The 16,581-nt window shown below is 28.5% G+C and overlaps 2 protein-coding genes across 2 annotated transcripts; both read left to right on the plus strand.

Moving 5' to 3' along the window:
- Nucleotides 1–90: 90 nt before the first annotated feature.
- Nucleotides 91–8,057, plus strand: LOC123290582 (zinc finger protein 595-like). The gene is made up of 5 exons (XM_044870828.1): nucleotides 91–111; nucleotides 1,644–1,959; nucleotides 2,044–2,798; nucleotides 4,115–4,808; nucleotides 7,678–8,057. The coding sequence occupies exons 1-5, from the start codon at nucleotides 91–93 to the stop codon at nucleotides 8,055–8,057; spliced, it is 2,166 nt and encodes a 721-aa protein (XP_044726763.1).
- Nucleotides 8,058–9,645: 1,588 nt separating this feature from the next.
- Nucleotides 9,646–16,208, plus strand: LOC123290590 (zinc finger protein 569-like). The gene is made up of 3 exons (XM_044870840.1): nucleotides 9,646–9,799; nucleotides 9,950–10,125; nucleotides 15,312–16,208. Exons 1-3 carry the CDS (start codon nucleotides 9,646–9,648, stop codon nucleotides 16,206–16,208), a joined length of 1,227 nt encoding a protein of 408 aa, XP_044726775.1.
- The last annotated feature ends 373 nt before the right edge of the window (nucleotides 16,209–16,581 follow it).

Here is a 16,581-nt window from a genome sequence, read left to right on the forward strand (position 1 = left end):
AAGATAGGTTGAATATTTAACTAAATTTAGATAACATCTTTTTGTTTTTGACCAAATCTTAGTACAGTTTAGGATGCTAACACTGCCTGCATGGTGGAAAAACGTGTAAGGGTTAGTTAAATCTGAATCAGGTCCTGTGTTTGGAAAACAGTGGATAAAATGAAAGCTAATAGTTTAAATTTTTGCAGTAAAGTTATCATTACTTATTTCTATATGTCTAAATACGTAATATACTCAAAATATAAAACTTAATTGTATCGACATATCTCTTTCTATTATACCGTTATGATTTACTTAATGGATAACTTTTTTCTTTCTAATTTTATTTAACGTTGGCATTTATTCAAATTTAGATTATAGTTTGGAAATATTTTCTCATTATATTTTTAATGATAATATCTTTCAAATGGTGCCCATTGTTTGCTTCGACTTAGCGTGCTCTTTCCAGAGAATTTTCAATAACTTGGCTTAGAATTTCAGGTCCCAACTTTCTTCTCGGGTATTAGCCTTAAGCTCTTGGATGGTCCATTGACATACACCTTAATTAAATCATAACGTGATGAGTGTCCATTTCTACTACGTATGTTTTAAAGTTTAAAATTTAAGCTTTACTAAATCTTTGTAAAATTTTTGCTGTTACTATAATAATATGAATTGTTATTATGTATTTTTTTGAAATAATTAAAATAACAAATTTTAATCGAAATATTTTCAAGTTTACCTTTATTTGTCTTGCTTCTCTTCAAGTTTTGATGATATGTGAAAATATTGAATAAATATATATATGTATATGAAAGAAACAGAAATTTAAATAAAATATTATTTTCATAATCATTTAATCTTTGAATTATTAAATGCTTTCAATTATTGTCAGCATTGAATATAAATATTTCATGTGTATCACAACTCAAATTTCAAATAGGCCTACAGGTTGTTGAAGTAATTCGAAAATAGAAGTTTATTACTCTTAGCACAACGTAAATCATCGATATTTCGCTTAATTGATAGTCAATTGGTTGTGAAATAGTTATCGTTTTATTTCTACGAAAATGTTTAATATATTTTTCGTTTATAATATTTAAAATTTCAAATAATTTTCATTTTAAAATAAGCATTGTTTCCTTTAAATAAATGTTAAAAATTAAAAGTTTTTCTGTTAATTAGTTATCAGAAGTTTAAAAAATTTTGATAAATTTTGATGACGGAAGGTAAGCTAAATCCGTATTGCAAGTCCCAATTCCCGCAAAAAAAAAAAAAAAAAAAAAACGATGACTTCTTTATAGATGGTAAACTAAAGCCTTCTTTGAATTAAATTATACAAATTACATCAACGAAAAAATTATTAATATTAATTCAATAATTGAATTACGCGAATATATAATTTCATCCCATATGTTTTCGCAATACTCTATATCGCTTACAACCCTAAAGAGTTCTCTAGAGTTTAACATAGATTTCGTGTTCAACAAGTCGGTTAAAAACCTTTTCGTTCAAATATGACAACCACTCGAAGAAGATAAAACTTAATGAAGATAATTTACCTAGGAATAAATTCTTGTGATTTGAGGGATGAAAAAATAATTTGAATAAAAGTTATCATATAAAAAAACAAAGACGTAATTATTGTTGATTTTCTTCTGCAGGTGGAGGACGATGTTGATGAAATGCCAAAATTAATTTGCGAAGAATGTAAAACACAAATAACAAATGTATGTAATTTTCGTGATACATGTGAAAATAATACCGAATTGTTATTAAAAATACTCACAGAATCAACAAAAGTTGAAACGTTCAGTGAAACATCTGAAGATTTTCATAATGATATTGATGATTTGAAGATAAACGATGATTCAAATTCATCAAATCATAATAACGAAACAAGTCTAGAACCAAAATCTGAAAATACTTACAAATGTGAATATTGTTCTGAAACATGTGCTATAGGGGAAATTTGTGGATGTAAAAAGAAAGAAAGGAAAAAAGAAATAAGAAGAGGGAAAAAGAAAATTTGTAAGAATTTTCAATGTCCAAAATGTGAAAAAGCATACAGCGATAAATATTATTTGCATAAGCATTTAAAAGAGCATAGAAAAACTGATGATGATCCAATTTTAGATGAATTTATTAAAGCAACAGCATCACAAAAAATCAAATCGGAAATATTAAGTCCAGAAATTATAATCAAAGACAATGTAACATTATTTCAATGTCCCACATGTAAAAGAGTTTACAAACATCGAAAATTCTATAATTCGCATGCACGAATTAATCATACAAGCACAGCACGTCTCTATCCGTGTACAAGATGTGATCGAGTATTCAAGTTATCTTCGTCACTCAGACGTCATCAAAAGAATACGCACGACAATCAAAAACAAGTTTGTACTGAGTGTGGGAAATCAGTAATTCACTTAAGTGTTCATATTCGAGAAGTTCATGATCAAATACGACCGCATCATTGTACATATTGTAATCGACGTTTCACAAAACCAAGTATTTTACGACAGCATATACGTGAAAAACATATGGGACAAAAATCGTATAAATTATGCTCAGTATGTGGAAAAACAGTACAAACGGCGCAAGCATTACAAGATCATATGCGTTCACATACCGGAGAAAAACCATTTGAATGCTCGGAATGTGGGAAAAAATTCCGTAGTCAAAAATATTTACATGGGCATATGCTAATACATACTGGTATACGTGCGCATATTTGCTCATATTGTAAAAAAGGTTTTAAAACTAGCACAACATTGAAGCGACATGTTCGTATACATACTGGAGAATGTCCATATGTGTGTTCAATATGCAAACGAGCGTTTATACAAAAGACAAGCCTTAATTCACATATGAAGACACATTGCAATACCGTTCCGCCACCTGAACATTCTAAAAATGAGTTAATTAATTTCTTTTGCTAGAAAATTATATTAGAAAAGAGTTGAAATGGTCTTATGATATTAATTACAATCTTGTATATATTTACATCAGATCTTAAACCTTTTACAGTACGACTACTAAAATAACGACTTCTTAAATTCTTTTCCAACATGTTACTCTTTTGAAGTTCGGCAACGCAATTTGATGGAAATAAGACACTTTTGTGGTGGATTTTACCAGATAAATAAATTGGATTGGACTTGATTAATTGGATCATGACATTCAATAGCAGAAAATCTTGTTCGTGTTAAAACCATCACTCATGTCAATTCTCAATGTTTCTCATTTTTGAGGAAAAGGAATTTAATTTTCTATTTCTTATGCGTAAACATTTTAAACTCTTTAAACAAATACACTTACTTCTCTTCATGATTTCTCAATCAAACAAAAATTAACAAATAACAATTATATCCCATTTACAAGTAATCGATTTTTTACACTGTCGTTAACGATAAAACATGAAGCTACTTATTCAATTATTGAATAACTACGTATAAAAAGAGTATGTTTAACAGCTAATATATCATAAACTAAACTGTAGAATTAACTCTTCTTTAAATTTTTATGTATTACATACACTAAGGAATATTAAATCTTAAACTTAAATAAAAATAAAATTCATAAGTTTTAAATAAAAATTAAACTTTCGTTTTTAGACGCTTAGAATATATGTACGTATGTTTTGTTAAACAATTTGTTTCTCAAAAATTAAGTCGATGCTAACTTCTGTTTGTTATGTAATGTTTTATAATTATTTCAGTATTATTAATATGCTCGAAATTCGGATATTTTTATCTTTTTTTTATGTAAGGATTTTGTTAATAGTTATTACCTACATTTTTTCGTTAATATATAAACAATATAATATTGGCATTCAAATAATAATAGTGGCATTGGGAAAACTACTATTACTTACAATGGGTTACTTAATACTTATAAAGGGCAACCGCTCATTTAATACAGTTAGTCGCAAATTACCGATCCATTGTTCAAAAAAATCAGCGACCTTAAATTTCAACAATACACTCACTGTATTTTTTATTTAAAAGATTATGAAATCTCAATATCCCTATGCAAACAATTAATGGTTAATCAAAATCGTAAACGCCAGTGTAAAAATCGGTAAATTACGAACTCATATAACTAACGATAAAATTAATGGTATACACAGGTCTTTGAAGATGATCAGTATCCTCAAAACATATGTCTCGAATGTTCATATGAAATCGAAAATATTTGTGCATTTCAACAAAAATGCATAGCGAATTGCAATAAACTCGAAACCGTATTAAATGAATACAATGAACATAATTCAAAATTAATTGTATCATTAAAAATAGAAAAAGATGAAATTATCATCAAAGATGAATTTGCTTCCGATCATATTGAGTCTGATAATGATACATCATCAACCACATCTAGCGAAGAGAAGCAAAAATCAATCAATAACAAAAACAACAAATATTTCTGTACCAAATGCAACAAAACATTCCGACTTGAACGCAATTATATTAAACATTTACAAATGCATAAAAGATGCATCGAATGTTGTAAATATTTTCAGTCACAAACTGTATTAGAACAACATAAACGTGAAAAACATAATGGTGAAAAATTATTTGTAAAAGTGTGTACGATATGTGGAAAACAATGTTATTCCACTACATCATTTTTATATCATATGAGATCACATAACGATGAAAATCCGTATAAATGTAATATTTGCAATAAGGAATTTAAGATTATTAGCCATTTAAATGCACATCGACAATCTCATGGTGGTTTTAAAGCACATATTTGTAGAAATTGTAATAAATCGTTTACGACCAGTTATTCTTTAAAAATTCACATGTTAATACATACAGGTGAACGTCCGTTTTGTTGTCATGTATGCAATAAAACGTTTACGCAAAATAGCACATTAAAAACACATATGAAAGTGCATAAACTTGCATCATAATATTAATGATTAATCAGTATTTCATTCAAATTCACTACATGTTCCCTAGTTTTGTTTCAGGTGAGACAAAAATGTGTTCAAAAATTCATTTTCGCATTATCTTTTTATTTTAGGCTTCTAGAAACGATGCAATCAAATTTTAAAAATATTAATTAGATTTTTATTAAATTTTTTATTAAACCCATTTTTCATATAATAATTACCTGCAATTCTATGGTGTAATATCTTTCTCTGTTCGTATACTCGATAAGGAATTTACTCATTCTTTTTATGATCATTAATAATTTCAATATAATGTCCCAAAACCGGGGGGCACCACATTATCATCGATATTCTTTATAGATACTACCATTCGCTCTTCTTGCTTTAAAAATATTTTTTATTGTCCCAATAAAAAAATAACATCTGTTCTATCAATTACTAATTTATAATTAAGTTTAATGGAAGTTTGTAGCATAATGAAGTCTGTACATATATTGAAGGTAGTTGGAAGGTCCATAAATCTTCATTATAACATCAAACGATAGAAAAATCAGTAACTTATACCAATTATTACTTTACATTAAAGTTTTGAGAAAATATGTTTTCCACGTTGTTGGTGTAATAGGTATATATTTGCGACTCAAACCAAGGGCCTATGAGACGTTCGTGTTGTTTTAACTTATTCAATTGAAATGAAATTATTAAAGTGTCAACCATTGAAAATATTTATTATTGAAATAATTCAATACTGAATTCATAATAATTACGTCATTTACGATACTAATTGACATAAATATCAATGACCCGGAGAGCGATAGATGTTTGGCTCGAATTCCGGTAGGATATGTACGATTTTCTTTAAAATTACATAAATAAAAAATCATTATTCGAGTTTTAAAAAATTAGTGTTTTGCTGATAAAAGCTGACATATTTAGTAAAATTTTTCATTAAATATTATTAAATTTGCTATGTTTTTTTATTTAATTAAAATAAATAAATATCAGAATTTATTAATTTTAATTATAAAATTTTGTACAAGTTAAATTTTTTCAAAATAGTCTTCTATCGTTTAATTTTTAGTAAAATGTATTTATTTTTTCATTGAAGGTTTCTGATGTATCATAAATCTAATAGCTTGTGTTAAAAAAATGTATTTTTTGTAATTTTTGTCTCGATAAATAAACGGCAGAATAATAGCACAAAACGGGGAACACCAAATTATCACTGATATTTTCTTTTGATACTACCTTTCTCTCTTCCGAAATCTAGACACATCAAATGTTAATAGACTTTTTAAAAGAGTATTAACATTTATGTTTATATATTTTTTCTAATGCTTCTCAACCACTTTAGCGGTTAAAGTATTTGAAACGTTCAGTGTGCTTTTAATGTCTTCGCTCCCTTCTTTGTAAAAGGATTAAATCTGTAAATATTTACAGTATATTTGAAGTACATAACGGAATTATTTGTCTAACAAAGCTCTTCTTAATTTCTTCAAAACATTAACAAAAATAGTCATATTTTATAAAGGTTGGGTTATTTGCATAATTATACTGTTAGTTTTGTCGATTAGCAATTGTAATTATAAATCAATATAGTAACTTCGAAATGAATTCGGATCTATGGCTCTATTCAACGTTACGCCGTAGCGTAAGTTAAATAATAGATAAACTTGCAGTATTTTTACTGATATGGTGATTCTATTGTTTCTTTTCTCTATTTAAATTCAAATAAAGGGCAAATGTTTAAATTATGCTAGAAGCTCACAACTTTCTAAATAAGTTTTTGTAATACCTTTGAACAAAAGTTAAATTAAATTTTCTAACACTTTCGTTGTTTTTACATCATTAGTGTGGTAAAATACTGTTCTGCACTAATTATCAAATTGTGCATAATTCGTGGTTTATTTTTTTAAATGGTTAATATTCCTCTTACAAATAATTACTGATACATTTTTCATTTGCTCATTTAAATCATGCATTGCAGATATTATTACTTACTGTATATGTATAAATCAGCTATTAATATTTTCTACATTGATAAATCACTTTGAGCACTGGGAATAACTTACAAAAAATTATTTGTATAGCAGGTGTGCACAGTTAGTCTATCTGATAAGATATGAAATCAATCTATTCATACTCGCCTATATTTTGTTAGTTTATATCTATTCATATCTCATCAGATTCAAATCTAACTTTGCATTCAAACAAAGTAGTAGATTACACTTGAGCGCAAATATCACAGTTTTTAAAACATGTAACCTAAACTTTATAAATTTTTTTGATAAAACAATTCTAGATATCCGAAGAGGATCCATACCCTCAAAATATATGTATGGATTGTATTAATGAAATTGAACGCTTTGAGAAATTTCGACAACAATGCATAAAGAATTTTCACCAACTTGAAAATATATTAAAAGAAAAACTATGTAACAATTCCCTAGAAAACAGTATTTATATAAAAGAGGAATTTCTAGAGACATCTATTTCACAAACAAATTTATCAATTACTTCCGAAATAAGTAATGGCGATTGGAGGGTTTCTCCAATAGTAGAAAAAGAAAAATTATCAAAGTCAGATGATATATACACATGTAAAACCAATAATGATGATTGGAGGACTTCCTCAGAATTAGAAAATGAAAATTTATCCAAATCAGATGATATTTATACGTGTAAAAATTGTGATAAAATATTCCTGCTTGAACGAAATTATAAAACACATTTACAAAAACATAAAAAATGTCCAGAATGTTGTAAATATTTTCCATCGCAAAATGTTTTAGAACGGCATAAACGTGAAAAACATAATGGTGAAAAATTATTTATAAAAGTGTGTACGATTTGTGGAAAACAATGTTATTCCACTACATCATTTTTGTATCATATGAGATCACATAACGATGAAAATCCATATAAATGTGAAATTTGTAATAAAGTATTTAAGATAATAAGTCATTTGAATGCTCATCGACAATCTCACAGCGGTGTAAAATCACATTTATGCGAACATTGTAATAAATCATTTTTGACTAGTTACGCGTTAAAGAAACATAGTGTTATACATACAGGTGAAAGGCGATTTAGTTGTCAACTATGTAATAAAAAGTTTACACAAAAAACTCATATGATTACACATATGAAAGTACACAAAATTGCTTTGTAAATATCCATAAAATATTTGGTTCTTTGTAATATTTGCAAATGTAAATAAAAATATGTTTCTTATAATAACAATTTTTTATTTTTTTTAACCTACTCTAAAGTCTCGGGTAAATACCAAACAACATTGAAAATAGGCAAGTACCAAACAGTATAACATATTTAAAGTGAATATAACCCATTTTTTATGCGATATTATACACCCATTAATTGATACTTGCCTATGTTTATTGTTGTTGTTCGTCTTCGTTCCTGGACGAAACATTACTACCCTAATAAAATAGTATTTATATTAAAAATATTTTTAAAGAAATACACACAGCCCTTCTTAATTCATCAATTGAAACTCAATAAGAGCGTTACAGATTTTATTCACTAGTTATTATTTAATATTTTTTGTTCAATTCATATGATTATATAGTCTAAGAGTCAGTAGCCTGCAGACTTATCACGTTTTAACAGAGCCTACACTGCCTTAATTAGCTCTTTTTTATTGATTAATAAAATTAATCATTTCGTGTAGTCACTCAGACGGAAAAGCTGCAAAACTTTGACCAACTACAACGTTGTAATAAATAACAAGGCTGCCATTTGGATATTTTAAAAGAATCCCTTTATTATTGAAAAATAACAATGACCAACAATTGTGGCATTTCCGAGGTCATAACATACAGGTTCACAAGGCCAATATTTGTTCAGGAGGAAGCATAATAAGGAAATTGGATTTTAATCGTGAAGTACTAGACCATTAGAAATCGGAGGGATTTCTGCTTTGTTGCAATACTTTCCTTAACTTAGAGTATTTCTTTTTTTTATCATCATGATAAAATTATTTTGTTGTCACGATGATGATCGATAGAACAACTCATATAAAGTTTTTTAAATTTATTTTGTATTACTAATTAGTCATTAGTCTGCTTGACTGCTCCTAAGAGTCACTTTAGGTTTGATTGTTTGACGTATGATTGTTTTGTTTGGAAGCAAGTTGGTGAGTAGGATACAGCGTCAATTCCGCAGGGGTTCAATTTCAATGAAAATAACTTCGTTCTTGTCTTTTTTTTTTAATTATTGAGTCTTCTCTTAGAAGATTATTAACACAACGTTAGATTGTGTTTCAGTCGAGAACGCTGTACTGCAGGCACCGGCTCGCCACTTCGACCATGACAATCTTATGCGAATATGAGTTGTTCTAAAGTCCTCGATGATGACAACTAAAAAAGAATTGCTTTCAGACAATGCACGAAATCGATCCAAGTTTTTACTATTTTTAACTTGAGTGACTCTATCAGGGCCGCCATACAAACTAAGGAGTCCCCAGTTCACGCTATAGAAATAAATAACATAAATATATAGTTTGTTACACCGTAAGTCTGCCGGTTAATGCTCCTAAACCAACCCTGCATGGTTTTTAGCAAAATGATTTCTTGTACATATACAATAATTTCTAGGCACTTGATCAGTATCCACAAAATATATGCATAGATTGTATTTGTGAATTCGGACGTTTTTATACATTTCAACAACAATGCATACACAATTTTAACATTCTCGAAAATATATTAAGAAAAGATTGCAAAAATAAACAAATCGAAATGGCAGAATCACTGGAAATTGAAGTTGATATAATGGTAAAAGAAGAACAAGCGAGAAATGAATTGAATATTAATGAAAAAATTGAAGATTTAGGCGAATTTGATCCGGAAAATAGCATTGATGTTGGAATTTCGGATGTATCACATACAGAGAGTATAAAAAATAAGCAAATCGGAAAAAAAATAAAAGATAAGAGGAGAGTTAGGAAAGGAAAGCCAAAGTATTCATGTAAAGAGTGTAGCAGGACCTTTGTTACAGAACGTAATTATAATGTACACATAATGAATCATAAACAATGTCCAGAATGCGGAATTTATTATCCAACACAGCAAAAAGTTGATCGGCACATACGACTAAAACATAGAGGCGAAAAAGTTTACTCACGCATATGTACACTATGTGGAAGACAACTTTTCTCGAATACAGCATATGATTATCATATGCGATCACATACCGGCGAACGACCTTACGAATGTGATGTATGTCACAAGAAATTTAAAATAATTAGTCATTTAAATGCACATCGTCGATATCACACTGGTCTTAGACGACACACCTGTCAGTTTTGTAGCAAATCATATTTCACGAATGTTTGCTTGAAAAAACATATACGTAGTGTTCATACTGGAGAAAGACCGTTTGTTTGTCAAGTGTGCCATAAATCGTTTTTCCAACGTACAAATTTGAATTCGCATATGAAAACACATCAATATGCACAGTATTAAGGTAATATTTTAACTGAATGGAAAAGAATAAACACGCTGAAATTATCGTGTATACATTAGTGAGTTAGAGAAATAAAAATAAAACGTTACGTTCGTATTAGCATGTTGTATCCCTAAGTACAACTATTTTTTGGCAGAGTATGGAGTTTGCAGTCTAATTGGAGGTTGAGCAAAAACGGCGAGTGCTATTAAAAGTCAAAGATGAGTATACTGAAAACTCCATACGAGCTCAAAAGGAATTAGAAACTTCAGAATTTACTTGTAACACAAGCACGACTTTTCGCGTTTTTTTAGCAAATACAGTACAGTCTCATTAATCCGGTACTATTAAAACCACGGGGTGTAGGATTACTGGGATTGTATGGAAAAATCAATTATAAATAAAGTAATCATTTTTGAGTGAATGCACTCTCTCAGGAGTAAGAAACAGTGTGGAAAGCGTGAGCGGAATCAGATTACTGGACGTGTCAAACTACTAAATGTTTGGATTACAGAGACTACTGTATAATTTTTTAAACGTAAATAAAAAAAAAATAATGATTTTATTTTAAGAAATTGTTTTTCTCTTTCATTTAAAATTAAGCTTTTATAATATTTTATAACCTCTCATTAGTAATATGTAGAGGTGATGGGTTTATCTGTTACATAAATATAATTTAACAATCAATTATAATATAAAATAAATAAACTTTTTATTATACTTGGTAACAATCACATAAGTATTTATTGAAGATATTTTCTTAAAACAAAAGTCCTATTTGTATTAATGGTGTTTTTTTAAATTTTTATTACCCGCTGATTAGTTTTTTGCACGTTAGTCCATAGAAAGTTAGGCTGCTTGCTTAACAGAGTGCAAAACAAGTAAATCGTGCTTATGTTACAAAACCAGGTTATATCACATTCTATAACATGGATTTTTAGGTATTCTATAATACAGATAAAGAACGCTAGCCTGTAAGTGGATGTGATATGTGTCGCGAGAGAGAAGAAGTGAATTTCCCTGTGTCCTTGTTATAATCATATGTATATTGCATAATTATTATAAACGATAGTCGGTGTATTACGTATAAGTATATGTATTAGACAAGGACGCAGGGGAATTCATTGGCAGTCTTCTCTCTCGCTACGCATATCGCATCCACTTACAGGCTAGCAAATCCCTGGCGTTCTCTATCTGTACTATATCTATGTTCTATAGACTGCCCCATATGTAGAAAACAACAAGCTATGGATGGTAGAGATAAGGATGACAGACTATATATAGCAGTTAAACTAAAAAAAATTAACTCTTAATAGTGGAAGTTCAATAAATTGCTTAAATATACTATATGACGCTGGTGTAGAATCAATTGTGATTGAACTTAAGCCTATATTAAGACACTATTCATAATACGTGTAAATAACCTTAGTGTGTAAAAGTGCTGCCAAATTACGTAACAATCGTTGGGGTTAACATAAATAAACTAATCATAATAACAGTATATGTTATATAGTAAACTTTGACTCAGTTAATTTTTCAACAAAAAACACAAAATAAATCAAAGAATGCGTCGCTTTAATACATAACTGTTACGCAACAATTAGTCGTATTTAAAACCGCTACCATAAAATTGGAGCTTTAGACATTATATATGCAAGTTATGTATAGGACATATAAATAATCCCGCAGTATCGCTGTATAAAAAAATCTTTGTCAACTGTGTAATAATAACAAATTTATTGTTTTTGTAAACAGATTAATTTATTTTCCCAATGTGAACAAGATAAAATGTGGACGTTTAGTAAAAGCCTTGTTTGCAAGGCACCAAACACATAGAAAATTAAGAATTACATACATTCTACTCTCTATAATTCTACAGTAGAGCTATAATAAATTTTCTCTATTTGAAGACTACATTTTATACACGTAGTCTGTCATCTAGGTCATCCTGGTCATCATCATTACCTCTATCATCCATACTACTAACGTAGAATCGCGACTAAACAGAAAGAGAAACACAATTTTATAATTTTTTTTTATTTCACAATCTCTTTGTGGACTTCTAATCAGAAAATAAAACGTTATTCAAATCAATTATCCATTATTAATATTCTCTGTAATGTTTTCAAATTTCAATAAAGATGTTTTTTATAATAATTATATTTTTGTTACTTTAATATAGTCCAACATAACCTAATCCTTAGAGCTAAATATTTGCTGTGTTCGGAGGCATTTTTAAATGTAAATTGATAAATCCCATTAGTCTCAGAATGCTCATGCATTCCAAGTCCATCCAGAGGCTGACATTGTTATGCGTATGCTTTTTTATAAAATGAAGGCTTGGATATCGCCATTGCACAATGTAATCAAGTTTCGTTGATGTTTTCTCTTTTTGATTTGTGGCATGTATGAAGCGTTGAAGGCAAGAAGGTAAGAAAGCATTACTGTACCAAAAATTATAATAATATTGTATCAAAAAGTATAGTAATTTTAAACAAACCGTATCATAGTGACTTAAAGGCTCTTTATATTTTGAAAAAAGTACCTTTTTTTAATGGACCTTTATAGCGGATTTTTAAAATGTGGATTGTTATGCATTGATTGAATGAAAAAGATTTGAAAAATGATCGAATGCACTGTGTAAAATAGAAATTTTGTACTTTTTACTTACAATTACATATATTTAAACTTCCAGCAATAACGTTTTGTTAAGTCACTCAATACATAAATTATTTTCGAGAAAACTGCCTTATAAGATTAGCCTCACGCACGATTATTATTATTGATTCAATAAATGGTATAATTCAGGTACCCACCCACACAAGAGTTAATGATATTAATGAAATAAAATCATGATTTGAACAGAGACAGCATTCGAAAAGAAAAGTGGTTTCAGTAATTTTTTCATCAATAACATTGTTGATGAAATATTATTGACTCAATAATATTGACCAGTTGTCTTTAATATTATTATTTCAATATACTTATGTATTACATACGGGTAAAATTTATATACCTACATATTCACATAATTCAAATCAAATATCTCAAAAACAATTTTTACCTCATAAAATCGCATAAAAAACCATTTTAAATACAAAAGATGAGATTTTTGTAGAAGTGTAAAATCATTAGTTAATCTATTGGTATAATGTGTGTTTGTACCATCTAGGCATACCATTATCATTAGTATGACAGAATACATGCCTTAAGCCATGTATCTAAGTGAGAGGTATTATATATATATATGTGTATATTAATTAATAATATTTGTATGCAACAAAACTCTCACTCTCTCCATGTACACAACAGAAGATCTGTCGTATCGTATCTGTAGAGGCAATTACATGCTAAACACATATATATATATAATACCTCTCATTTAGATGCATGGCTTAAGGCATGTATTCTATCATACTAATGATATTGGTATGCCTAGATGGTACAAACACACATTGTATACTACATTAATAAACACTAATCTTGCTATATACCAAATCCTTGTCACTGACTGAACTGTGACTTAATGCTTTAAGGTCGAAACTTTTTCGATTTAACAACTATTAACTGTTCTATATTCAGCTCGGTGCAGTAGTAAACTTTGTATAAATAGAAGAAGATAATGTTATTATAGACTAGAGAAATAATGCACAATTAATTTTTAAGTACAAATGGCAGTGTCGACAATTATATCCGTTACCAGCGGTTTAGAATTTATTCTGTTAAATTCGTATGCGTATAGTCATTAATGACGCTGGTAGTTAATATGTATTTCCTTTTTAACCAATTTCATATAAATAGATTAATTAATTCATAGCAAATATAACCGATTATTTGTAGGTATGTATTTAATGTAATTGGTATTAGTAGTTACGAACAATATAAATAACAGAACTTAAATTTAAATTCATCTAATTCGAAATTTAGAATTACAAATTTCTTAGTTATATAGAATTTAATATTCTTTAAATTTCAAAGTTATTCAAGGTAATTAATTAGTTTCATATTTTATTATTCAACTAAAATGTATACCGTACTAGCCAATTCTAGGTTTATTATAAAATTTAATACAATAACATATCTACTATAGATTTATTTAACTAGAAAACTGTTATTTTAATGATCTAATCAATATTGTTTATATTTTTTGTTTATATTTTAAATGAGATACTGGCAACCTTTCTTAATTCATCATATAAAACACGAACAGTTCTTTTGAAGGATGTCATAAAAAGGTGCATAGACTTTTTCTGCAACGTAAAATACACAAAAAGTTTGCTAGAAACGTAGAAAATAAAACCGAAAACTAGCACACAATGTGTAGGTCGTAGGTTCGATCAGTTCTCATTGAAGTGAACCATAGATATATAACATATAGATAGAGGATATAAATGGCGTAAAATAAATTTTATTGCGTAAAACTGTGCCTCAGAGTGAGTGACTGGGAACTAAATAAAACCATTCAACGCATGCTATATGTTCGTTAGCGTTTGGTGGCACTAGTATATATCTCAAATATATCTCTAATTCCATTCAAATTTCAGACCAATTTCACAACATGGGATCCTCTATCTATATGTTATATATATATCTATGAAGTGAACGCTTACATTCTCAAAGGTGCACATAGCATATATATTAGAATGTGTGCTAATATTTTCATTCTTAAATAATTTACGATCAGAGTATTAAAATTCAAAATTCAAACTTTATATTCTAAAACTTCGGCATAAAGTTTCTCTGTAAGTATTAAACATAGGTATATGCTACAACTTTGCATATCCTATAAATTTAAGTTTTCCTAAAAATTCTTAAAATTAAATTATTAAAGAGACTAAAATCGTTAACGGTGTCTGGTCGACTTTTCGTCTTAATTTTTTTATAGTCTGTGCATCTTTTCCATGACTCTATTTATTTAATAAAATATAATTTTTTTAAACAATAATTTATACAATTATAGGTATTCGATGAGTATCCACAAAATATTTGCATCGATTGTATCTGTGAACTGCAACGTTTTCACACATTTCAACAACAATGTATAGACAATTTTAACATTCTCGAAAAAATTCTTAAAAATTCCGAAAGTAAACAAATCGAAACAAATGAATCAAAGAAAATTGAAGTTGATGTGATTGTAAAAGAAGAACAAACGGTTAATGATTCACATAATAATGAAAAAGACGAAAATTTGGACGAATATGATGGAGAAAATGACATTGACGATCGAATTTCGGATATATCACGTACAGACAGTATAAAAAGCGAGAAAATCGAAAAAAAGTTAAAAGAAAATAAGAAAACAAGGAAGAGAAAACCAAAGGGACAACCAGCAAAACAGTTAACCGATAAAAAAGAAAATTATTCATGTAAAGAGTGTAGCAGGACTTTTGTTACAGAACGTAATTATAATTTACACATAACGAATCATAAGCAATGTCCAGAATGTCGTATTTATCTTCCATCACAACAAAAATTAGATCGACATATACGACAAAAACATAGGGGTGAAAAATTATACACACGCGTATGTACATTATGTGGAAGACAATTTTTCTCGAATACAGCATTTGATTATCATATGCGATCACATACCGGCGAACGACCTTACGAATGTGATGTATGTCACAAGAAATTTAAAATAATTAGCCATTTAAATGCACATCGACAATCACACAGTGGTATTAAACGACACACGTGTCACTTTTGTAACAAATCATTTGTAACGAATGTTTGTTTGAAAACACATTTACGTATTCACACTGGTGAAAGACCATATGTTTGTAAAGTGTGCTACAAACCGTTCGTACAACGGACAAATATGAGATTACATATGAAAGTACATAAAATTGCATGAAAGTTATTGATCTAACTGGGTGGCAGGTAATAGTGAATGAAATGTGAAATTACATTGAAAACGAATATTGATTTTTAATGATATTATTTTTTACACAATAAAATTAACGAATTTTTTTAATTAATATGTAGCGTTGTCTAGAATAAAGATATTCTTCACTTACAAAAAATTATATATTTTTCACAGGAATCGACTAAAAAGTTACTTAAGTTTTTGAGTTTTTAAGGCTTTCGAAGGTAAGTTTTACGTTGGCCATTTGCGAAATTCTGTGTTGCTTAAGCTAAAGCTCAAACACAACAGCCCCAATTTATTTTAAGGTATATCGCGAACTATAGCTCGCAGACTGTGAGTGAATTAAACAAGTTATCAGAAA

Source organism: Chrysoperla carnea, chromosome 1, assembly GCF_905475395.1.
Source record: "Chrysoperla carnea chromosome 1, inChrCarn1.1, whole genome shotgun sequence".
Classification (NCBI taxonomy): domain Eukaryota; kingdom Metazoa; phylum Arthropoda; class Insecta; order Neuroptera; family Chrysopidae; genus Chrysoperla; species Chrysoperla carnea.

Excerpts from the sequence above, each read along its gene's own strand:
- LOC123290582 (XM_044870828.1), top strand. The coding sequence starts at position 91 with ATGGTGGAAAAACGTGTAAGG. Across the intron at positions 2,799-4,114 it reads ATACTGGAGAATGTCCATAT|GTCTTTGAAGATGATCAGTA; the intron begins GTGTGTTCAATA and ends TGGTATACACAG. Across the intron at positions 4,809-7,677 it reads TCACATGTTAATACATACAG|AACGGCATAAACGTGAAAAA; the intron begins GTGAACGTCCGT and ends AAAATGTTTTAG.
- LOC123290590 (XM_044870840.1), top strand. The coding sequence starts at position 9,646 with ATGGCAGAATCACTGGAAATTGAAGTTGATATAATGGTAAAAGAAGAA. Across the intron at positions 9,800-9,949 it reads GGATGTATCACATACAGAGA|AATGCGGAATTTATTATCCA; the intron begins GTATAAAAAATA and ends AACAATGTCCAG. Across the intron at positions 10,126-15,311 it reads AACGACCTTACGAATGTGAT|GTATTCGATGAGTATCCACA; the intron begins GTATGTCACAAG and ends ATACAATTATAG.